This window comes from Mchenga conophoros, linkage group LG18 (genome assembly GCF_057382185.1).
Source record: "Mchenga conophoros isolate Kocher_MC1m ecotype Shallow Benthic linkage group LG18, M_conophoros_male_GT1.1, whole genome shotgun sequence".
NCBI classification, from domain to species: domain Eukaryota; kingdom Metazoa; phylum Chordata; class Actinopteri; order Cichliformes; family Cichlidae; genus Mchenga; species Mchenga conophoros.
In genome coordinates, this window is record NC_140543.1 from 861,037 (window position 1) to 884,945 (window position 23,909).

Below are 23,909 nucleotides of genomic sequence, written 5' to 3' on the forward strand. Positions count from 1 at the left end.
GCACGGCGCTCGAAAATGTTTCAGTACGACTTTGCTAAGCTACGAAGCCGCACCGCTTGATGGATTGTGGGAGCATTACGGCTATCGTAGGCGGAGCCTCACGGAGTGATACGTACTGTGCTTTAACATAATGTTACCGTATTGTGTGTGTATGACCTCTTTTTAAGTGTTGTCGATATTATACATGGTTATGCTGAGGATACGTCGGCCAGTTTCCACTGGAAATGCCTTTTAGTTAAACTGTCAGCACGAATTTGCATTTCCACTGTTACATGTTTATATTTATTTTAATGCACATAAAAAACAGCTGCTTGTTGAAGTGAAAATACATTGATGGGTTTTTCACTAATAAACTTGTGGAGTTGTAAAGCATTTTGTCTCGTGTCAATTATATCGTTATCGCAAATTTTCAAATGTATATCGTGATAAATATTTTTGGCCATATCGCCCTGCCCTACGTCCGAGCATGCTCAGTCAAAGTGTGCGACGTCGGTCTGAGCCAATCGGCTGCACCGTTGCGTTTGATAAACAATGACCAAAGCCCGAGCTTTCACAGCTCACCCGCTAACACGCGTGTGAGGTTAAAGCTGGATTTACACCAGGACAAGTCAAACACGCGGAAGCGGGACATCAAACCCCGAGTCAGCTGTGAGCGCGAGCAGAGAAGCTTCACCGTGGCAACGGGTAAATAAAGAGCAGAGCCTCCACTTTAATCACATGACGGCGTGTCAGTGCTGACCGTCATGATCGTCTTTAACGGGACAAAACATTTGATCGATTTTGGTACAGGCACAGTTTACTGATGGTTATCAGTTGCCCGTAGCAACAGACTGGATCTGCCCTCCAGTCGGTTTTTATAAGAAAGGTGCGGTTTATGACCATTTCATTTTGTCTAGCTTCTCTGCTTAGGCTGGTGCCTGACATTCACCAAGAGGGTGGAGAGCCCCACGTACCCGGGACTCTCCACCCTTTGGTTGTAGATCCAGATGCGATGAGGAATCCGAGACAACAGCGAGCAGCTTAGGTCACACAGTCTGTTACCATGGTAACACCCACCCACCACTTCATCTTAGAGTTGTTAGCTAACCCTGTTTCCTGGAGTACGTCCCCCAGTTTGACTCAGAGCTTTAGATTCCTGTGCCTTCATAATAAAAGTGTGCAGCTGGAGGGCTTTTACTGTGAAAGAACACAGGATGTGCACAGAGTGTTGCATCGTGTGTTACCTCGTCTTTTGTCCAGGTAGGCTTCTGTAGAGCGGCTCTGGAGAATCGACCCCCCGGGCCGTTACGTGCCCAACAGCTGGAACGACCCTTCATACTGACACAGAACACACATGCAGCCAATCAGCACGCAGCTCTCTGCATAACACTTCAAGTGAATTAAAATCAGTAAACTTCTCTACAGTGTGACCTGCTGCCCCCTGCTGGTGGGAACTGGGGAGAGGCAATGAGAAATGTACCAAAATAAAAGCAGCTGCAATGTCAGGTGACGTGCAAGAGCCCACTGGACACAGGAAGTGTTTTAAATAGGTGAGGTCAGACGCCAGTGGGGACAGAACGCACTGTGGCCAATGAAGGGGGCGGGTCCTGGAAGCGTCAAGCCGATAAAACGCATCACGGTGACATCACATCAGACACAGACGGCCATTAACAACCAGAAGAGTCTGTTCAGTGACAGGTTGCTTCTCCCAAAGACAAGAACTAACAGACTTAAAAACTCCTTTGTCCCACACGCCATCAGACTGTTTAACTCCTCTCTGGAGGGGAGAGGGAGGGGAAACAGGAGGACAAAGGAGGGAACAACTAAGCTGTAGTGCCTCTTCACCTCACTGTACAATACCTTGTGCAATACTTTTGTAAATAGTCAACGGTGCAATAGACTCAATACTTGAAATGTGCAATTCACTTGTATTTTTATTTTTATTCCTATTTATCCCCTTCGTATATTTTATTTATATTGTCTCTGTATTTATATATATGTGTGTGTGTATAACTCTGTAACTTCTGTCGGTGCTGTGCTTTTTTGGAAATCGAATTTCCCAGAGGAACCCACCCGAGGGATTAATAAAGTTCTATCTTATCTTATCTTATCTTATCTTATCTTACAGACACGAAATCTGCGCATGCTCGCCAGGACACGTTATCAAGTACACCTGCTCAACTGCTCCTCAGCGCAAATATAGAAAGCCAATCACAGGGCAGCAGCTTAGGGATGAAGAGGAGCTGCCGAGGCTTAAACTGAGCACCAGAGTGATGAAGAAGAGTGACGTCAGCTAACGTGGCAGAGGTCAGAGGTCAGAGGAGTCTGATTCTCTGACCTGACCCTGCAGGAGCAGAACCAGGTCTGCCCCCTACAGGCAACACAGGAGTGCTGTTCAGTTATCGATCGTTCGATGGGACGATCGATAACTGAATCTGTGGAAACAGCCAGTGTGTGTGTGTGTGTGTGTGTGTGTGTGTGTGTGTGTGTACTCTCACCAGCACCTGCTGCTCCTGTTGCTCATCTCTGCTGCTCAGAGGGAAACACGAAGACCTGCACACACGCACACACACGCACGCACACGCACACACACACGCACACACACACACACACGCACACACACACACACGCACACACACACGCACACACGCACACACACACACACGCACACACACACACGCACACACACACGCACACACACACGCACACACACACACACACACACACACGCACACACACACACACACACACAGTTTCATTTCAGATACAGTAACAAAAGACAAGTTAATGCTAGTAAATCTCCACCTCAGTATTCAGTCTTTAATATTTGTGAACTTCATTAATTCTAATAAACTGAATCAGACTCGATTCTTCTCGGTGTTCACTTTTCTGTCTTTTTCTTTTTTTAATGTCAATGTCTTTTTTTGATTAAATTAAAAAGAGACTGTAGTTTGATGGTTTTCCTTTGAATACCTGCAGACTGATGTGTTCAAACGCTTTCAGCGCTGCCTGTTGACTGTTCCCTTAAATGATTCAGAGCTCTCTCCCACAGATTTCCGCAGACTTGAATTAGCAGATTTTAATTAAAATTCATTTAAAATTAGACTCTTTCAAAGTAAAAGCCTCACGGGGCTGGCCGTTGGTGGCGGTTAGGCTAGTAGCGTTAGCAATGGGCTAACCCGGGAGCCGCGGGATGGAGACTTCAAACCGCGTTAAAGTGTCAGAGAAACTTTAACTTTAACTCGGTGCCTCTCTGGGCCCTCTGTCCCGTACAGCAGCGGTCCAGTCTGAGACGGTTTTCCCTTTAACTAGTCAAAAAAAACAAAACAAAACGTTTTTCTGTTAACTTACCGGCAACAATTGGAAGGAGAATCACGTGAGAGTACTGGAAGTCTCGTTCTGTGATTGGGGAGGCCTCGATGACGTAATATCGCGGTTTAATTTTTTTTAATCTACCCCTTGTTCCTCTCTCCTGCATGCAAATGCATTCATTTTTAATTTTATTTTGTTGTCCTTTTTCTTCATTTCACGTATTTATTTTTGCTGTTTTTTTTTTTGTTTTCTCTGTGATCCGTCTGTTTTATTATTTTCTTGTACGGATACAGTCAGAATTACAACAATCAGCATGATAACAACAAGCTGAAATTTAAATAATATTACCAAAGAAGTGAAATCTCCAAACTGAATCTAACTCATTTTGAAATGTAATCTGGTTTCTTTTGTTTTGTTGTCCCGCTGACTGTTCAAGGTTTGTTTTTTTTACATGATGCTATAAAAACACCCATCTTCACTCTGACCACGCCTCTCTACAGGTGGATGCTGGATGTCATTAAAGGTGAAGATGACAGCTCAGTAGTGGCAAGTTACATCTCTAAGGCTACGTTCACACTGCAGGTCTTAATGCTCAAATCCGATTTTTTTGTCTGCTTGTTCACACTACAAATAAAATGTGACAGCAAACGCGCTCTAGTGTGAACGCTCAAGCGCCCGCATGCGCAAAAGAAGATGTCACACACAACGCGCTCTGTTTAGACCCAGAGCAACAGTATTGTTTGACTGATGGCCCTTAATATAAAGACTTCGGACTTTACGTTTCCCAATTTTTGCTTTAAGTTATTTTGTTATTTACATAATAATGTAAATAATCTAATAATGATCCTTATTGCTGTTTAAGAGAGGAGCGGTGCTTCAAAGGATAGCTGCAGATTTCTGTCAGAATCTGCAGATTATACAGTACAAATAAAATGTTTACGTTGTCTTCCCAACAGTTTCACTGACATCTACACTGGATGGCCAGGAAGCGTTCGCGATGTCTTCTCGGGCGCTGATAATTGGCTTCAGTCTTGTGTCGGTGACGTAAAAGGCGGATTTAATGCGACTTGACCGTTCAAACAGCAGTCGCTTTCTGAAACATCGGATATGTATCGGATTCAGCACCACATACGTAAGGCTACGTTCACACTGCAGGCGAAAGCGCATCAAATCCGATTTTTTTGACCCTATGCGACCCATATCCGATCATGCTATGACAGTGTGAACGGCACAAATCCGATATTTTCAAATCCGATCTGGGTCACTTTCGTATGTGGTGCTGAATCCGATACATATCCGATGTTTTAGAAAGCGACTGCTGTTTGAACGGTCAAGTCGCATTAAATCCGCCTTTTACGTCACCGACACAAGACTGAAGCCAATTATCAGCGCCAGAGAAGCGCCCGAGAAGACATCGCGAACGCTTCCTGGCCATCCAGTGTAGATGTCAGTGAAACTGTTGGGAAGACAACGTAAACATTTTCTTTGTACTGTATAATCTGCAGATTCTGACAGAAATCTGCAGCTATCCTTTGAAGCACCGCTCCTCTCTTAAACAGCAATAAGGATCATCATTAGGTTATTTACATTATTATGTAAATAACAAAATAACTTAAAGCAAAAATTGGGAAACGTAAAGTCCGAAGTCTTTATATTAACGGCCATCAGTCAAACAATACTGTTGCTCTGGGTCTAAACAGAGCGCGTTGTGTGTGACATCTTCTTTTGCGCATGCGGGCCGCTTTGAGCGTTCACACTAGAGCGCGTTTGCTGTCGCATTTTATTTGTAGTGTGAACGAGCAGACAAAAAAATCGGATTTGATCAAAAAATCGGAATTGAGCATTAAGACCTGCAGTGTGAACGTAGCCAAAGTGACCCAGATCGGATTTGAAAATATCGGATTTGCGCCGTTCACACTGTCACACCAGGATCGGATATGGGTCGCATAGGGTCAAAAAAATCGGATTTGATGCGCTTTCGCCTGCAGTGTGAACGTAGCCTAACAGCAACAAGACGATCCTTCATTAGAGACAGAAACTTTCACCTGACACCTGAGAGATTACAAGGGCTGTGTCCCTGAGACCGCACGCTTGAAGTACACATTTTGAGTGCGGTTACGTCACCGCCATGCGATCCCAATTCGAAGTGTGCTTCAAATGCATACTCCAAATGCGCCGTCGATTTCCCCAAATATCAAGCGTGGTCCGGTGCACGCTTCGTGGTCCCATATATCCCACAATTCATAGCGCGGCGGTGGGTGTGGAGAATTTTGCCGCAAAATACGGCAGAAGGGAGCAGCCGAAGAGGTTTTTTTATTTTTCCCCCCAAACTTTATTGAAATGATAAAGCGAACAGTCAGTCATTCCAGTTCAGTTTGTACAGTAGACATACAAGGAAAATAAGAGTAACAATATACAGCACAATGAAATAAGGATGATAAATAAATACAGGATAAAAAAGAAAAAAGGGGAATGTGACAGACTTCATAACAACTTTGTACTTGAAAGTTGTGACAGCTCATTCGTTGAACATTTCTGAATGAATTTCAATCAATGATAAACCTTTTTCATTGGAAGTTAATTTAAGAGAGTTTAAGTAATATTCAATTTCAATCAAAAACAAATTAAATGATGGGGTTGAGTTTTGAAATTTACATTTATGTATATGCGTAGTGCGCGTACTTCAAGCGTGCAGACCCTGAATTGGGACACACCCAGGGAGTCTGATAAAGGCATATCCACCCTGAGCCTAACTTCACCTTTGACCCCACAGGTGTATTTTGCTTTCCCGGGACTGTAAATCTGTGTCTGAGGTGTCTTTGGCTAGGTCTGAATATCTGAAGTAGCTTTTCAGATTCACAAACTGTGAAGTTCTTATTCATCTAAGAATAAAACATCAAAAACTGCTCCTTGTGCTAGCTAGGTCTGTTTATTTTCCAGACCTCCCGTTTACATTCCTGGGCGCCCCCTGTGGGTAGCTTCTTTAATAGCGACTATCATTACACAAACCCCTGCTGGTTCTTTTGTTGTGTCTCTTTGTATAATGACAACAATTCAACAAAACTGAGTCCGATTGAACTAAAGATAGTTGCTGCTAGCGACACTCTGAGGTCATTCACATGCTTCAGCACATCCGTGATGGCAGCAACGGAGGTTTTATTCTTGTTTATGTAGTTTAAAAACGACTTTTTCCGTTTACAGCGTTCAGAAAATGGTAGCCCAATTTGGAACAATAGATATATACTGATGAACAGAAAATCTATTTTTATTCAAGATTGGTTATCAAAAGGTGTTTGGGCAATTGCCCATTTTGTAGACGAGGAAGGACATGTTCTAGGACATCAAGATTTTTGCCAAAAGTTTAATATCCAATGTTCTAAAAGTTAATTTAATCGGGTTATAAAATCCATTCCATTGTCACTTAAAAACATAGTTGTAAATGATATAATATATTCTGACATCTCCCCCAAGTTAAGGCAATTATATATAGATGGTATTCGATTTTGTGATGTTAAATGCAATAATAAGTTTCTTAGATCTTCACTAAGGAGTCTTTATTCTCCAAATTTACTTAGACGTAATTACATATTAAAAGATTTCCAAAGGGAAGAAATCGAAAGAATAAGAACTGATTATATCGCCTTCCCTATCCCTCCTAAAGGGAAAGAAGTCCAATTTAAAATCTTGAATAAAATTTACCCGACAAATAGACTCCTTGGTGCTAGATTCAAAATAGAAACGGGTAATTGTGTATTTTGTGAAACAGAAGAGGAGGATTTGGACCATCTATTCTTTTGGTGCAATTTTATACAAATATTTTGGTTGGATTTTCATACCTGGCTTTATCCAGTGGGATTCAAATTACCCCATTTACCTTAAATATGATAATGTTTGGAGTGTTTTTGAAAGAAAAGAAAGCTAATTATGGTGTTAATGTGTTATTAGTCCTGTGCAAGCAGTTTATACATAAATGTCGTTTTTTAAAGACCAAACCAACACTAGCTTACTGGAAAAACGATTTAAACCTGTTGGTTAAATCTTTGACCTTAGTTAAAAAGAAAAAGGCTGCTTTTTTGTTTCCTTTGTGGAAGATTTTGATTTAGTGAGTTAATAATCTGTTAAATTATGTGACCCCATCTTTATATTTTCTTTTTACTATGTATGAAAGTTGCTAATATGTAAGGAATGTTTATTCTCTGAATCTGTAATATATGGTGCATTTTGTTTGTATGTTAATATTACTAATAAAAAGAAAAAGCGTTCAGAAAATGGCCGAAGGTAAAACTCAGTATCCCAGAATCCTTTGCGCGTTACGAAAATTTCCCGGCATGCCGTTCAGCAGAATCCGAGAAGAAGACGGAGCGTCATGATGGAGTCTGGTGGAGGTTGAAGCAAGCAAACGTGCTTCGATCCGAACTGAGTGCAGTCCGAGACGCTCGTGCTCCTGAGGAGAACCACTTCACGAAGCCCCGCGGCGCTCCTTGAGCGCGCGCTAGTTACCTACCTACCTGCTGCGGAGACTGTCGGTGAGTTCATGAGCGCAGTGGCGCCTTGTTGTTCCGCTCCGAGCCGCCATTTAACCCCGTCCTGCAGGCGTCCGCGCGCACCTGGCACACCTGCGCGGGCTAGGCTCACCTCACCGTCTTAATCCCACCTGTATCCGCGCCGAGGCTCACGAGTCCCACGGAGCGTTTTCCCGGAGGCGCGTGCTAACGGTTAGCACCCGCTAGCACTATTAGCCGAGTTAGCCGCGTTAGCCCAGCTGCAGCCGGAACCGCTGTGTTTAAATCCGGGATAACCCCACCCCGAGCCTGCGGCGGGTTTTCACCGCAGGTCAGCGTCAGGTGTTCTGTGAGGTGTCCGCGTTCCTCAGGTGGTTTCGGTGGCTGGCTCTCACTGCAGGAGTCCGTGTGTGCCGACATGTGATACCATCGGCTCCTCCACACTGCGATCGCTTCACAGCGTTCATGGTTAGTAAAGTTTATTTAAACCGCGTTTCTCCTGAACATTTGCAGCTGCTCCTCAAAGTCCACAGCCTGCGGGTAGGATGATGACTCGGGCTGAAATCACTGCAGTGTTCGGCTCCTCCACGGCAGGCAGGAGCGGGTTACCTGTCAGGTGTACTGTTCAGGTTCCTTCATGTAGCAGCAGAAAGGCCAGTTGTAAATGCAGATAGGAACAGGTCAGTGAGAGTGTATATGCTCACCTGCTGTGTAAACATGCGTCTGATTCATTTATAAATATTAAATGAACTACCTGCATATACAGTCAGCATTGTTTGCTCTAACTTTTAAAGTTACAATAGTGGACTACAGATGGCGTAGAGTAGCTGTGAGGGTGGTGCAGGAGGCTCTGTGGACTGGTGTGTTTGAGATCTGTGGGGAGAGTACGTGTTACAGGCAGGAGCAGACCTCAGAGGAGCTTCATGGATGTAGTGAAGGAGGACGTGCAGAGGGTTGGTGTGATGGAGGAGGACCCTGAGATAGGAGGAGATGGAGGCAGATGATCTGTTGTGGAGAAGCCGAGGGGAGCAGTTGGATGATGATGATGATCTGTGACTCCAGGATATCTGCATTATTTTACAGCACAGTTTAGTCTTAGAACCTGGGACTGATGTGCTTACAGAGGGATCAAAGCCTGCATCCAGCCTGGCCAACGTCCGGCTCTTATCACAGTTGGACTGTTTTGGCCTCCAGCAGGTATGAGAATGAGACGAGGAGTCAGCAGGACTGATTCATTCACAGCACAGAGAATGATGTGATTGGCTGTGGATGAGCAGGTTCAACTGAGGGGGACAAACACTTTGGCTGCGTCCACACTGGTGCCAACATGAGTGCAAATTTGACAGTGGTGACCATTGAAATCACTGCTGTTGGTGCGAAGTGGGCGGGCCATGAAAAACTCATGGGACAGAAGCAACTACCAATGAGAGCACAGGATACTGCTGATAAAAACGTTAGACCGTAACCTAGGCAACCAAAGTCTGGGGTTTTCTGGAAGCTGCCGTCTGTCATTCGCAGCGAGCGAGCGATCCCGGTCCGAGGGCTTCTGAGAGCTTCGCAGCTGGATGAGGCCGAATGCTCCGGGGAGTTTTCCCGGGATTCTGTGACCTTAGTTTCCCTGAACTTCCTGTTTCCTGTGAGCATTTCAGCAGCTCTGCTTTGACTGTGGCACGCGCAGCTTGGCAGGGGTTAACGTAGGGCTGCTCGATTATGGCAAAAATGATAATCACGATTATTTTCACTGAAATTGAGATCTCGATTATTTGACGATATTTATTTAACCCTTTAAGACCTACCATAGAACCAAGTCCACCAGAGCTTATATTATTTTTTTACATGTTGTAGTGCCATTTGTGGGAGCATTTCAAGTTGCTATGCAACTGTTATAGCCCATATTTTAATAATATGTATGCATTAAGTCCATAGTAACTACATTAATTGCAAAAAAGTGCAATAAACTACAAAAAAAAATTGAAAATCGTTTTTGGGTTTTTTTTACATATATTTCTACTTGGAGAAATTTAAGAGGTTTATCCCTCAAAACTTTAAATACAAAAAAGTTGCAAAAAATAGTTTACAACAACAGGAAATTTATTTTGAGTGTCTTCATAGTTTTATTTTGGAGATACATTAATTTTTATATACTGCAGGAAAAACAAAAAACAATCCTATGATGCAAATTTGCAAAGAAAACAGCAGGTGCATCAAAATAAACTATTTCCAGCAGTGCAATTTGAGTTCTAAGCATCCCAGCAACTATTCAGAAAAGTCAAACATGACTTATAAAAACACCAGTATAGGCTTTTAAGGCCTACGAGTAAAAAAACTACAATTTCCGCGAAAACGACGTCGCTTCCGGTTTCGGCCAGGAAATGGCGGACATGCAATAGTTCGCGCTGACGTCTGTTTCACTGTGGGAAGTGTTACGAACAGCTGATCGGATCGGCAAAGCGTGTTTCTGGAATATTATGTTTTTGTTCCTGCAAGCGCTTTTTATGCAATTTTTGCAAAGCTTTATGTGGAAGGAAACCGTGACCGAGGACAAGCTGATGGCATAAGATGCAAGTACAACTCCTCCGGTTTATTGCGCTAGCTTACACGGTTCAGGTTCTACAGGGATTTAAAAATAGTTACACAAAACGGAGCGTGCTGCTCTGACCGGCTTTAAAGGGTTAACAATGACTTTAAAAAATAATATAACATAGTGTGCAACACCACTGAAGTTTTTTTTACCTCTCTTTTCCAAATAACTTCTGCTTAGCTTTCCGAGCTTCCCTCGGGTCCTCTTAATCAGCGGTCTCCAACCTTTTTTGCGCCACGGACCGGTTTATGCCCGACAATATTTTCACGGACCGGCCTTTAAGGTGTCGCGGATAAATGAGGGAGGGGCTAATAATCGGCTCAGTCATTTTTAATGATCGTTGAAAGCCCAGATCGTAATCGTGATTAAAATTCGATTAATTGAGCAGCCCTAGGTTAACGGTCTTCTTCTGTGTTTTTGAGTCTGGGCGCTAGCCTTACTGTGACGTTGTCTGTTTGTTAAAATGTTAATGTGGCGCTGGTGTGATCGTACAGACGGCTCAGAGGCTGCCGTAAAGACGTGGACGTGAAGCACGCTGCAGGCACGCTGCAGGCACGCTGTGATGCTGTTACTGTTGCAGTCTGGTGACATGTGAGGACGTCAGGTGAACATGTCTGTCTGTGGCCTGTCTATCAGACTGCGGGTGGGCGTCACTCTGAGGTTAGCTGAATGTGGGCCAGTTCAAACACCTGACCTTCGCAGGTGTTGCACGTCTGACAGGAACTATGACGCGTTGGCGCCCTGCTGTTGTTGCTGCTGTAATAAGCACAGTTCAGGGGTCGGGGCTGAGGTTTGAGCTGTGGTCCACCTTCTCTGGGGTTTCACACGATTACTGGAGAAACTGAGGCAGGTTGTTTTTGTCCATGTCTAAAATAATGACGTTTATGTTGGTGACATCACCTGGTAACAGCACGAAGGCGTGTCTTAATCCAGGACAGACATAGATTAAGACCTCGCGGCGCCGGCGCTCGCGGTGTCCTGCGTTTGTCTGTTTTGAAGGTTAAATTCAGTTGTTTTTTTGCTGTAAAATTCTTTTTGAAGTTCATTTTTTGTTTCGTTCTCACGAGCCCCTCCAACTTTTGAAAAGCTGGTCCCGGTGACTCTTATTTGGGGGAGGAGCTTAAAGTGTTTGCGTCTTCCTGGCGCTACAACAGGAACAGACTGTTTGCTCCTCCCTTGCGAAAACGAGCTAACCGCAGTCTCTCTGCCCTCCGTCTGCAGGTTAACCGGTCGCCATGGCGACGGACGTGGGCTCACCGCAGCGCTTCTTCCATATGCCGCGTTTCCAGCACCAGGCGCCGCGGCAGGTGTTCTACAAGAGGCCGGACTTCGCCCAGCAGCAGGCCATGCAGCAGCTCACCTTTGATGGCAAGCGCATGAGGAAGGCCGTGAACCGCAAGACCATCGACTATAACCCGTCCGTCATCAGATACCTGGAGGTGCACACCTGTAAAGCTAATGCTAAGCACGCCGTGTAGCATGTGATCGGGTTTCAGGCGTCACGCTGTCTTTTCTTTCTCTGCAGAACCGTTTGTGGCAGCGAGACCACCGAGACTTCAGGGCCATCCAGCCCGACGCAGGATTCTACAACGACGTGAGTCTGCCAGCAGGGGGCGTGGCAGCCCGACCCTCTGTTACACCCAGCACACGTGTCATACAGGAGCTCCCGCCCACAGCACACGCCTGCTGTGCAGCACGAGTATGTTTTCACCTGATACGAGTCTGAAATTTCTCGCTCTCGTCTCGCCCGCAGCTCGTTCCTCCCATTGGCATGTTGAGTAACCCGATGAACGCCGTCACCACCAAGTTCGTGCGAACCTCCACCAACAAAGTCAAGTGTCCCGTGTTCGTCATCAGGGTGAGCCGCATCACTTCCTGCTCACCTGTTTGTGGCATAGGGATGTGTGTTGTGGCCGTTTGAGGCGTGACTGTTTGTGCTTCCTGTCTGTCTCCAGTGGACTCCCGAGGGCCGCCGCCTGGTGACCGGAGCCTCCAGCGGGGAGTTTACTCTGTGGAACGGACTCACCTTCAACTTCGAGACCATTTTACAGGTAACCAGCCGTCCCACTGTCCTTCCCAGTTAAGACTGGTTTGGACAGGAGGGTCTGAATCACACCTTTAAGTCTCAGCAGGCTTCACTCGTCCCTAACGCCCCCCCTCTCCGTCCTCCCCCTGCAGGCACACGATAGTCCGGTCCGGGCCATGACCTGGTCTCACAACGACATGTGGATGCTGACGGCCGACCACGGCGGCTACGTGAAGTACTGGCAGTCCAACATGAACAACGTGAAGATGTTCCAGGCTCACAAGGAGGCGATTAGAGAAGCCAGGTTTATACCCAATCTCCCATTCTCTGTAGTTCTGGCCAGTCTGTGCTGCACGCTGTCGGCCACACGGGGGCGCCACCTCCGCTCTCGCCACATTTTGTGTTTGTTGTGGTCGAGTAATGACAGATGTAAGCGTGTGCTGTTGCAACACTGCAGTGATCTGTTGTTCATATTCTACCTGCTGTGGCAAATGAGCTGTTATCTGTGTACACAAATAAAGTGATCACATTGATTATCTGCTCCGGGCGCGCCCCGTGCTGTCGGTGGAGAGGAGATCAATAAAGGCTCCAATAAAGTTTGAGGAGGGATCAATAAAGTAAACTGTAGCTGTTTAAATAAAGGTTTGAACTCAAAGTCTGCACCTTAAACACAGGGATCCTACGTTTCCCATAATGCAGCTGGGCAGTCGTCCTTCCAGTTTGTTACATCATCAGGGTACAAATGACGTCACACAGCAGGACCGTTTGGTTCTGGTTAGTCAGGCTGAGGGAGAGGCTGGGACCAGCAAGCTAAACTTTGACCCCCAGCAGGAACACCTGTACAGAGTGATGTCATCAGGTGTGCCACTCCTGAGTCCTCTGCAGGTGTTCCTGTTACTCTGTCCACCGTCTATGTTGACAATACCAGGAACATTTGGCCAAAGAGCTTTGTCCTTTTAGAGTCAGGGCAGGACTACGTTACCCACAATCCACTGGTTTCTCCAGCAGTGCAGTTGTAGAACTGTAGTTATTAGTCCGAGGCAAGTCCACAAGGAAGCTTAGCCTAGCTTAGCTCAGCGGCTAAATAAAACACGAACTTGTACGTGCGAGGGACACCATGCTCATTTAGCCTCCTTGGAGACCGGCTCAGATTGGGTCCAGTTCCTTCAGCCTGTCTGTGATTCTGTCAGTGATTCTGAGTTGATGTTATTGATTGGTCTGTTTACATTTCCAGCTGCACATTAAAAACAGCGACGTCATCCTGAAACGTTGATTCTGTTCATCTGTACATTTTCAGTTGCAGAAACGTTTCATCATCATCAGGCGACTTCTTCAGTATCAGCTGACTGCAGGTTTCATGATCAGTGATATGTTCGTTGGTCAATGGTGAGGTTAATTTGCATATTAACGATCATGAAGGTGACCTCACCGCCCATTGCTAGTCAGAGGGGCGAGTGTCAGTCATTGTGCAGATGTGCTGTTTATAAGGAAATCTGCAGTCAGCCGACACTCGATGACCACGCCGACATGCGTCTGCACTGAAAGCGTCCAATGAACAGAATCAACTTTCCTTACCTGGAAGATTGAGCATGCATCAAGACACGATGATGTCACAGCGTTTGATTGGTTATGTTTAAATTAGAGTTTTACACAGCAGAGGATGATTGGTCCGTTGCTCACTCAAACTAAACAATGTTCACCTCAGGACAGCTGTTGTTAAGTCTTATTCACCACCTCATTGCACCACCGTAAATGTGTTTAAATGTGGTTCACACGGGGTTTACAACTGAACAACCACCTGCTGCTGACTCGCTTCAGCCTTTGTTGTTCCTCGTGTTCATGCTAAGCTAGGCTGAGCTCCAGCCTCACAAATGAGCTGAAAAAAACTAGAAACTGCTAGCCTAGCTTAGCACAGGAACTGGGCCCATGGGTAAAATGTGTCTGAGGTCATGTGGAGTTCAGACGGTTTAAACATGATGAGAGTGACCTCGCTAAACTTCAGCAGAGACTTTAAATGGTGCCAAAACCAAAGCGAGTCAAACATAAATGATGTTTCTAGTCTTCAGAGCTCAGCTTAAGTTCTTCTCCTATTTGTGAGGCCGACAAACGGCTCGTCCTCTGCGCTGAAGCGAAGGCGTTACCTGCTCTCCGATTGGCTCTGCTAAACAGTCGTTTGTGCAGAATTCAGGTTTATTTATAGAGCACATAATTTCAACAGCAGTCGCCCTGAGGTCTTACAAGTCCAACCTGAATGCCCCGCCCCTCCACCCCCTCACCAGCTGTTGGTTATGAGACGAAGCACTTTAGTATTTCATAATGTAATTTTATTCTTCACAGATTAAATCTTCTGTCAAAGCTCCTCTTTAACTCTGTCTTAATAACCTCGGAGCCTTGCAGCCTGCTCATTATACGCGGGAGTGGGCGGGGCAGGTGGTGGACATCGTAACCATGGCTCCCTGTGCAGTTTAGGACGATTGTGGCATACGTGCGCTCGTGTATTTCATGCGCTTTATTCTCGTGACCATCAGCTGATCCCAGTTCCTGCCACCTGAGCAGCTGCTGTGCACCGCCTGCAGACCAGCTCGCTGTGTCTGGTCCCACCTGAAGCTCCTTAACCTTCAAGTTACAGCCGAGTCTCTGAGTGGGCTGCTGTCCAGGAGTTTCTAATCATATATTAATGTTAATGTGGAAATGCAGCCAGTGTGATCAGGAAGGACAGTCAAGTGGAAAAAAGAATTCCAGAACATAAAGTGTTACGCACGGAGAGAGGCAGCAGGGTATTTTTATTTTTAAGCTCCACCTGTCACATGTAATCGATGTGCAAACGTACAGAGCTCATCTTCAGAGCTCCGACACACAGAAAGAAGACCGAGGCCCTCTGCTGGGCACTGATGGTACTGCAGGAGGGTCACGGGGTCATCTATGATGAAACTCTAAGCTGGAGGGTGAAGTTGAGCGTGAATGGTCAAAGATTAAAGTGAGTGATACAGATTTGTGCAGCGAGGTCGTTTCAGTCTGAGGATGGCCGACGGTGGTGACTCAGCCGGGTCAGGGTGCTGAGACGTCTGAGCGGGACGTCAGATGGACGTGTGTCTGGTTTTAGGTCACTCTCGCTGTCTGCGGTGCGTTTGCTGATGTCGCCATAGGTTTGAAATCCTCCGTCGGCGTGTCACCAACTGAACGCCCACCTTTTATAAAGCCTTCCTTCACCTGCTGCTGCGATCATGTGCCATACCTGTGGTGGCAGTGATGCCGGTGACCTGGACTTGGTCCAGAAACCTCCGTTCCTGGTTTAACTGTTGAGCCATGTTTCAGGAGGAGCAGGTCCTGGTCCTGGATCGGCCTCACATAAGGTCGAGGCTCACTTCTTAAATCTGAAGTCAGGTGTCTTCATCGTCCCGGCGCACTCGTGTTTAACCCAGACGTGTTTCAGAAACGCTTTTCACCAACAGGAACGCGTGGACCCGAGCTCACAGATTTATCACGTTCAACCTGAAGCAGCACTTTACAGGAACGACGAGCTCCGTGAGCCGAGTGTGATGTCAGGGCTGCTGCGGGTGCACTCGGCTGGTCTGGGTTCTCTGCATGAGCGTTTCAGAGCTGTAACAAAGTTCCCGCGCGTAGGACTAATGGAGGTTATCTTATCCAAATACCAACAATGGAGGCAGAATAGAATAGACTAGAATGGCCCTTTATTGTTGTTGTACAATGACGTTATGTGTGCTCCACTGTGCAGGAGCAAAGTAGACGGCAGGAACAGTGGAGGTCAAAGTGCTGGCAGAACAGACTTGGTGTGAATAGTCTGTGTGTGGGAGTGGGCTGAGTGATGAGGGTCACAGCTCAGATGGGGGGGGGGATTCTGCCTAAACAGTCAGGATGGCCCAGGGGAAGAAGCTGTTAGTGAGTGTGGAGGTGTGGGATCTGATTGACCTGAGGCTCCAACCACAGGGCAGCAGGTCAAATGGGTAGTGGGCGGGGTCTCCTGTGATGGCCCTGGTTTACCTGAGACAGGAGGATCTGGGGATGGCCTCCAGGGGAGGTGTAAATGAGCGTCTGTGCAGCCTTCCTGTTCTCAGTCGTGGCCCCCGAGGACCAAACACCAGGCAGGAGGAGAGCATGCCGAGGAGCAGGCCAGCAGCAGCTCCTGGTCCAGGTTATTCTTCCTCAGGACACAGAGGACGTGCAGCTGCTGCTGGGCCTTCTTTACCAGGGCGATGGTGTCGTGGGTCCAGGTGAGCTCAGCGGAGACGTGGGTGCCCAGAAACTTGAAGATGGAGGCAGATCACCCACTGATCCCTGATCACTGTCCAGGCTCAGCTGTGTCCTCCACGCCTGAGCCCTGTGCAGTGTCACTCAGCATCCAGCAGGTGGAGCTGTTTGAGCTCCTCAGAGGAGGAGGAGCAGTTCAGCCTGTAAAACCTGCAGATGAAGAGTAACTGAGTACTGTTACTCCAGTACAGTACTTGGATAAGAAACCTCAGATATCCAGATGTGGTGATGTTTGTGTCCAGGCTCGTCAGCAGCAGTGAGGCGTTCAGGTTCAGTCGTAGACTTTTGGGTCCTGAGCGAACTGAGACAAACGCGTCAGTGAGCTCGTGCTTCAGTCTGTTTTATTAAAAGAAGGAAATGATTGGCTCATAAGGAGGCTGCAGAAAGCAGCTCAGACTCAAACGTGGATGAGTAGGTTTGCACAAAAACAGCTGGTCGTGGACAGATGTGAGGTTGTCATGGTTACAGTAAACAGGATGGATGTTGTTTCACAGGACAGCCGATCAGTCTGTTTCACTGACTCACCTACACGAGGTGCTGGAACCTGCACGTTTAGACTTTCTCCTGAAAATGGTCGATAATATTCTTCACGTGGTCGTCGCGCTCCGTCGTACCCGACAGACGAACCTAAGAGTTCAGGTCTTCCACAGGAGGCGGGAAGAGTTTTTTTTAAACGTTAATTTAAACGTTGACGCGTCTGCTGAAGGTCGTCGCTGACGTCGCTCAGCTCAACACGATGTAAATCAAACAGCTGCCGTGACAACAGGAGTTTAAACGCTACGTTTCTCGTCCAGCTGCGCGTGGCGTCGCTGTAATTAAGCTGTCACTCTCAGCCTCTGTAACCGACCAATCACAGCTCTCCTCTTTTCCTTTATCTGCTCCCAAACTGCTGTTCATTAGACCAGATGCATGATGGGAACAGAAACCGCAAGCAGTGAGTGTTGGGAAGTCACGGCGTGGTTTAGAAAGGATGTGATGTCAGAGTTCAGCGGCACGTTGTTGGGTCGGCGAGCGTGATGTCATTTATTCAGCGTTGCCCAGGTGAGCACGAGGCTGTGGCAGACTCCCCTGTGAGTACTTTTACTGCAGTACACAGAGTACTTCCTGCTGGGTGGTTAATAATCCCGACGTAGAACCAGAAACGCTGAGCGCTGATTGATCAGCTGATTGATCACCTCCACTCTCCTGAGCGCCCACCCCCAGCTCCTCTTCCCACATGAGTCATGTGACCAGTCTCAGGTGACTGTTAGCTGTGGTTCTCAAGTTGTGGTGCGGCGCCCCGCGATGGCTCATGAAGGGTAAAGCTGATGATGAATTGGTTAGAAAATTGTGACCTCTGACCTGAGGGGCTCCTGGATGTTTCTCTGTGTCGCATTATTGATGAGTCTGATCTGTGATTGGTTGCTGGCAGACAGGTTTGTGACTCCTCCCCTCTTCTTTATCTTTAGTTTCTCTCCGACCGATAATAAATTCGCCACCTGCTCAGATGACGGCACGGTGCGGATCTGGGACTTCCTGCGCTGCCACGAAGAGCGAATCCTCAGAGGTAGGAACCGAACAATCAGAGGCCCTTCAGCTCCGCCCCTTGCTGTCATGTAGTCCTCACCCGTGTGTGTGTGTGTCTCAGGTCACGGTGCTGATGTAAAGTGTGTCGACTGGCACCCCACCAAAGGCCTGGTGGTGTCGGGCAGCAAGGACAGCCAGCAGCCAATCAAGTTCTGGGACCCAAAGACGGGACAGAGTCTGGCTACACTGTGAGTCCCCCGCTGACCTCTGACCTCTGAGCCTGATGGTGTGTTTAGGACGCGTAGATGATAAACTGAGGCGTTATCGCTGAAACGAGAACAAAGACTGAAGTCGAAAAAACAACATTAATATAAAATAGGAATTTCTATGAGCACAATCTGACAGGTGTGTCTCTCATCAGCCACGCCCACAAAAACACGGTGATGGAGGTGAAGTGGAACCTGAATGGTAACTGGCTGCTGACAGCGTCACGTGACCACCTGTGCAAGCTGTTTGACATCAGGAACCTGAAGGAGGAGCTACAGGTGTTCAGGGGACACAAGAAGGAGGCCACAGGTGAGGGTGGGGCACGCTTAACCTGCATGTTAACGTCTGGCCCCGCCCCCATTCTCACACTGCTCTCTCTGTTTTTTCAGCGGTGGCGTGGCATCCTGTCCATGAAGGCCTGTTCGCCAGCGGAGGCTCCGACGGGTCGCTGCTCTTCTGGCACGCAGGGTATGACGAGACCAGTGTAGGCCACGCCCACTCGCTCCTGCCATTTTTAATACACTCTCTCTGTTCTCACCAAATTGGATGGTCCCACACATCGCATCCATGTTTAACCTGAGGTATTGAGTATCATTCTGCATGATTGGCCAACAAATCTGTGTGGGCGTGGCCTCAGCAGTTAGAAGTCTATAAAGCAGAAGCAGGTGTGCTCAGGTTACTAAACCGGAGTAATAGCATCACACAGCATCACGACCTTCTGCAAAACAATTGTCTCCGTTGGTGTTGTCAGGGTGGAGAAGGAGGTCGGGGGGATGGAGATGGCTCACGAGGGGATGATCTGGAGTCTGGCCTGGCACCCACTGGGTCACATCCTGTGCTCCGGCTCCAACGACCACACCAGGTACTCGCACACCTCGCCATGGTCTTCATCTTTCTGGCTGCCTCTCCTCCTCCTCCATGTTGGAGTGCAGCTGCTGATGGTTGTCCTGGTTCAGAACCAGCAGGCGGTCCTGGCTCCTCAGCAGAACCAGGACCGCCTGCTGGGGAAACATGGAGGCTGATTCCTAGAGTTGCTCTCTAAAGTCTTCTGTCTTTAACCTTCTCAGCAAGTTCTGGACGAGGAACCGGCCGGGCGATAAGATGAGAGACCGTTACAACCTGAACCTGCTGCCTGGGATGTCGGAGGACGGCGTGGAGTACGGTGAGCCGTGGAGGACAAACGACTGTCGGCGTTTGCAGGTTTTTCTGTCCTCAGCTGATTCCACTGCGCTCTTTTATTTTCAGACGACGTGGAGCCAAACAGCATCGCCGCCATCCCCGGGATGGGCATCCCCGAGCAGCTGAAGGCGGCCATGGAGCAAGAGCAGAGCAGTAAGTCTGACCTCCGTGAACGAGACATTGTTTGTGCTGCTGCAGGAGGAGCCAGACGTTGTTTCAGAATAAACGAGGTTCTGTTTGTAAGTCGTGGTTCGTTTTCCCCGAGCGTTGGCAGTCAGAGGTTCACTCCTCGGACTGCAGATGAGGCTCACGCTCAGGAAACGGCTCACCGCTGACTCAACGTCTCAGAGGACAGAAGCGGCTGAACAGGGAGCACGGGCGCAACTCTCTTCCTCACACAGGTGTGACTCTGTCCACAGGTAAAGAGGCGGATCCTGAGGTGGAGATGTCCATCCCTGGGCTGGACTGGGGCGTGGACGAGGTCATGGGCAAAGACGCTAAGAAGGTCCCTCAGAAGAAAGTCCCGTACGCCAAACCGATCCCTGCGCAGTTCCAACAAGTGAGCAGTCAACTCGCCGCACTTTAAACTCCGCCTCCTGAAGGCGCGGTCGTCGGCACACTGAATGCAAATGTCTCTCTCCTCACAGGCCTGGGCGGAGAACAAAGTGCCGGTGATGCCTCCTTCTGGAGATCTGTCCAAAGACAGGAAGGTGGAGCAGAAAGTGGAGATGAAGAAGAAGACTCAGGCGGAGATCGAGCAGGAGATGGCGGCTCTGCAGTACACCAACCCCATGCTGCTGGAGGTGAGCGCGTCTGCCGCCGCCGGCCGATTGCCCATTCCACTCCGATCGTTAGAGTTCAGCTGTAGCTCAACCTGATTAATCCCACGGAGAAAAAACACCCGCTGCGCCTCGGAAACGTGAAGCGTTAACCGTGTTTCTTTAGCTTTGTTGTGAACGCTCGTCACCTTCAACATTTGGTTTTACTCCAGAAGCTGAACAGCGTCTGTTCTTGCCACTGTGGTCCCGTTTCCACGGTGACCCGAAGCCTCCTTTACGCGTCCTCGATCACTAACGTGTCTCAGCTTGTTTTAGGAAAGTGTGAGAATTCCTTTTGTTGCCATGCAAACGCATCGATAGACGATCAGAGCGGCTATGAGACCTTCGTAGGAACACTGAAGCCTTAATGAAACCTCACGTCTGCTTCCTCACCCTGATTGTTTTTTCTCTCTGCAGCAAATGAAGATGGACAGAATGAACCAGATGAACACGGATGGCAACATGGGCCCCCCACAGGGACAGGGCTCGATGCCCCCCTTCCCGGGCCCCGGCGGTCCCGGGGGCTCCATGCCTCCTGGTCAGCAGGGCTGTCCTCCAAACATGCCTCCTCAACAGATGTCCAACACCATGGGCCCCCCAATGGGCCCTGGAGGCATGCAGCCTACATTTATGGGCCCTGGACAGATGGGCCCACCCTCTGGACCCCAGTCTCACCAGGGGCCCCCTCAGAGCATGATGGGGCCACCGGACATGCAGGGGCCCCAAGGTATCCAGAGACATCCCGGCCCCCCAAGAAACATGGGCCCCCAGGGGTCCCATGGTATGGGACCCAGAGGGATGCAGGGGCCCCCTGGTGGCATGATGGGCCCACCCCCTCGAGGAATGGGTCCAAGAGATCCTCAAGGACCCCCACCTCAGGGGGCCATGATGCCACCTCAAGGGAACCTGATGGGCCCCCAGAGTTCTATGCAGGGGGGGATGATGGGGCCCCCACCAAGGACACATGGGAACATGCCCAACAACTATGGCATGGGCAACATGCAGGGGCCCCCAGGAGGGATGCACGGACCTCCAGGAAACATGCAGGGGCCCCCTGGTAACATGCAAGGACCCCATGGAAACATGCAGGGGCCCCCTGTTAACATGCAGGGCCCCCACGGAAACATGCAGGGGCCGCCAGGAAACATGCAGGGACCCCCGTACATGCAGCACCAGGTGAGCTCCTGTAGATGTTTGGCTGGTCCACAATCAGCCCTGTGTGTGACAGACTGACGCTGACTTTATGTGGTCTCTGCAGGGTCAGAACTCGGGGCCCATGATGCATGGGATGGGGCAGCAGGGGCCAAACAACAAAGGTAAAACTGTCCTGAGTCAGATGTGGCTATTCTCAGGGCTCCTGTTCGGGGCTCTGGTGTATTTTGCCTTCTTGAGTCCTAACAGTCACTGTTGACTCCTTTTATTCATCAGACCCTCGAGGGCCACCTCCAAGCCACCACATGGGCCCTCCGGACCGGCAGGGCCCAGGGGCACCAGACCAGGGCTCAGGGTCATACTGGGGAGACAACCAGCAGGGCCGACATGGGTCGCAGGACTTTGACGGAGGCCAGGATTTCCACAGCAGAGAGGAAGGCTGGAGGCCAGGACCAGGATATCAGGGGGGAGGAGGAGGAGGCGGCGGCGGCCACAGGGGGGCAGGACACCGAGGAGGAGGGAGTGCAGGGAACTGGGGACCCGATGAGCGGTTCGGTGGGGAAGGCTTTAGAGGACGGAGAGATGACAGGTGAGTCCCTGATCACAGACTGTAATCAACGATGGTTGTAGGGTCATGCACTGTGCCTGAAGTCCAGCAGGGGGCGTCTCGTGCTCACCTGATCTCTGAGAATCGTTTCCTGATGAGTTTGTTCCAGAACCTCAGAGTGTGGCCTTGGACTGTTTCAGGTACAGAGGAGGCGGCCCAGGCCGGCCTGGCGGTCGAGGTTACCCCGATGACTACGGCGGCCAGGAGGAAGGTTTCGATGGCCCTGAGGAGATGGGTCGAAGCTGGGACTCCGGAGGCCACGGGAGGCCGCCTCGAGGAGGTGTTCCGCCCAGAGGAGGAGGTGAGTCTGGTTCTGGCGTGCCCCCTGCTGCTGAGTCCCTCTTACTGCAGGCTCAGGAACGCCAGAATCAGGTCCGAGTCCACACAGTCCAGAAAACCTGCAGCTGAGGCTGAACTCTTATTGTGGCGGTGCCTCTTCCTGTCTGTAGGTCACGATGGTTATCGGGACGGGCAGCAGATGCACGAAGGGTCGACTCCGACCGGTCGAGAGCGCCCCTCCTCCATGCAGGGGATGGACATGGCGTCGCTTCCCCCCCGCAAGCGTCCGTGGCAGGATGGCCCAGGAACCGGCGACCCGCGAGAACACGAGTCAGAGCGACCCGACGGAGGTGAGCGACGTGTTTTCAGTTTTGCTCTGCTGTAACACTCTCACCTTTTTAAAAAACAGCTTTTGAGCTGATATTTAAATGTTTTAAAAATGAATCCTCATCCCGCTCTGTGTTGTCGAGCAGGTCGCCCGCAGAGGGAGGATGGCGGTTATGGCCCGTCTGGTCGAGGTGGGCGGGGCGGTTGGGGCCCCGTAGGAGGCCCCAGGAGAGGAGGACCGCCACCCAGAGGAGCACCAAGGGGGGGCCGGAGCCGGTAGTCTTAGAGAAAGAAGAAGAACAAAAGTCCCATGATCCTCCTCTCCTCTGGTCATCCCCCTGCTGGTCCCTGCACAGACTGAGGGCAGGGCTTCCTGCTGGACTAGTGGTCATGTGACAGGCTGAGGCCTGTTCTGGCTCGTGATTGGTGCTGCAGAGACTGTACCGGCGTCTTTTATTCACCTCGTCTGCAGCGTTTGTCCTTTTGTAACAGATTTCTATGTTTGTGTTTTCACTGAGGTGGACAATAAAGATTCACACTTCAAACTCGTCACAGCGACTCCACCTGTGCACGGGGGGGGGGGCGGCATTTGTCTGTTTTGTTGTGTTTGAATAAAGTTTTTCCTGTGGTGCTCCAGCTCAGTGCTCAGAACTCTAAGAATCTCTGAGGCTTCCCCTGAACATTAGAAACCAGCTGTGAAACTTTATTTAAAAGGATTTTGTTGGGGTGGTTTTGATAGCGCGGTGCGGCCATGCTTGTGTCAGGTGGTTCATCGCTGATCTCGTACAGGTGAGCACCTGTTACAGGACGTCAGGTCCTTCCCTGCGTTCAGGGCTGAATCTGGCTCATCATTAATCATAGCTGAACGTTTCATTTCCTGTTTGATATGTAACCTCACTGTGTAATTACTGAATAAAGTTTGTACCCCGGGAGCGTCACCTGACCTTCAGAGAAGCTCATGTGCAGCCGACTGCAGTCTTCACCTGAAGGACGCACAGGTGGACGCAGAGCCTCACCTGAGGGCCGTCACGTTCCTGGAGACACAAATGGACCTTAAAGTCTGTCCTCATCCTGGTTTCACGTGGACTCTTCGGTTTCGGCGAGT

At 49.1% G+C, this 23,909-nt stretch overlaps 2 protein-coding genes across 8 annotated transcripts in view; one reads left to right on the forward strand and one right to left on the reverse strand.

The window, feature by feature from the left end:
* Nucleotides 1-3,708, reverse strand: part of LOC146552778 (uncharacterized) — a 9,447-nt gene extending 5,739 nt beyond the window's left edge. For 5 of the 6 annotated variants that reach the window (XM_085254242.1, XM_085254241.1, XM_085254243.1 and 2 more), the window contains exons 1-3: nt 2,953-3,324; nt 2,478-2,532; nt 1,224-1,317 (exon numbers count right to left, since the gene is read on the reverse strand). In XM_085254242.1, coding sequence (XP_085110368.1) covers nt 1,224-1,317; nt 2,478-2,503 — 120 coding nt within the window. In that variant the 5' untranslated portion in view covers nt 2,504-2,532; nt 2,953-3,324. The other variant, XM_085254240.1, reaches the window with a different exon arrangement.
* A 3,904-nt stretch (nt 3,709-7,612) lies between these two features.
* On the forward strand, nt 7,613-23,354 carry wdr33 (WD repeat domain 33). Of its 2 annotated transcripts, none has more exons than XM_085254162.1 (21): nt 7,613-7,817; nt 11,596-11,813; nt 11,900-11,968; nt 12,128-12,232; nt 12,330-12,425; nt 12,553-12,704; nt 18,118-18,215; nt 18,297-18,423; nt 18,597-18,751; nt 18,832-18,910; nt 19,194-19,304; nt 19,510-19,604; nt 19,688-19,774; nt 20,041-20,180; nt 20,269-20,424; nt 20,857-21,615; nt 21,698-21,755; nt 21,868-22,180; nt 22,339-22,499; nt 22,648-22,827; nt 22,951-23,354. In XM_085254162.1, exons 2-21 carry the CDS (start codon nt 11,610-11,612, stop codon nt 23,082-23,084), a joined length of 3,279 nt encoding a protein of 1,092 aa, XP_085110288.1. In that variant the 5' UTR covers nt 7,613-7,817; nt 11,596-11,609; the 3' UTR covers nt 23,085-23,354. The 2 variants fall into 2 exon arrangements, with proteins under 2 accessions (XP_085110288.1, XP_085110289.1); XM_085254163.1 differs by lacking the exon at nt 7,613-7,817 and adding an exon at nt 7,920-8,261.
* Nucleotides 23,355-23,909: the final 555 nt, after the last annotated feature.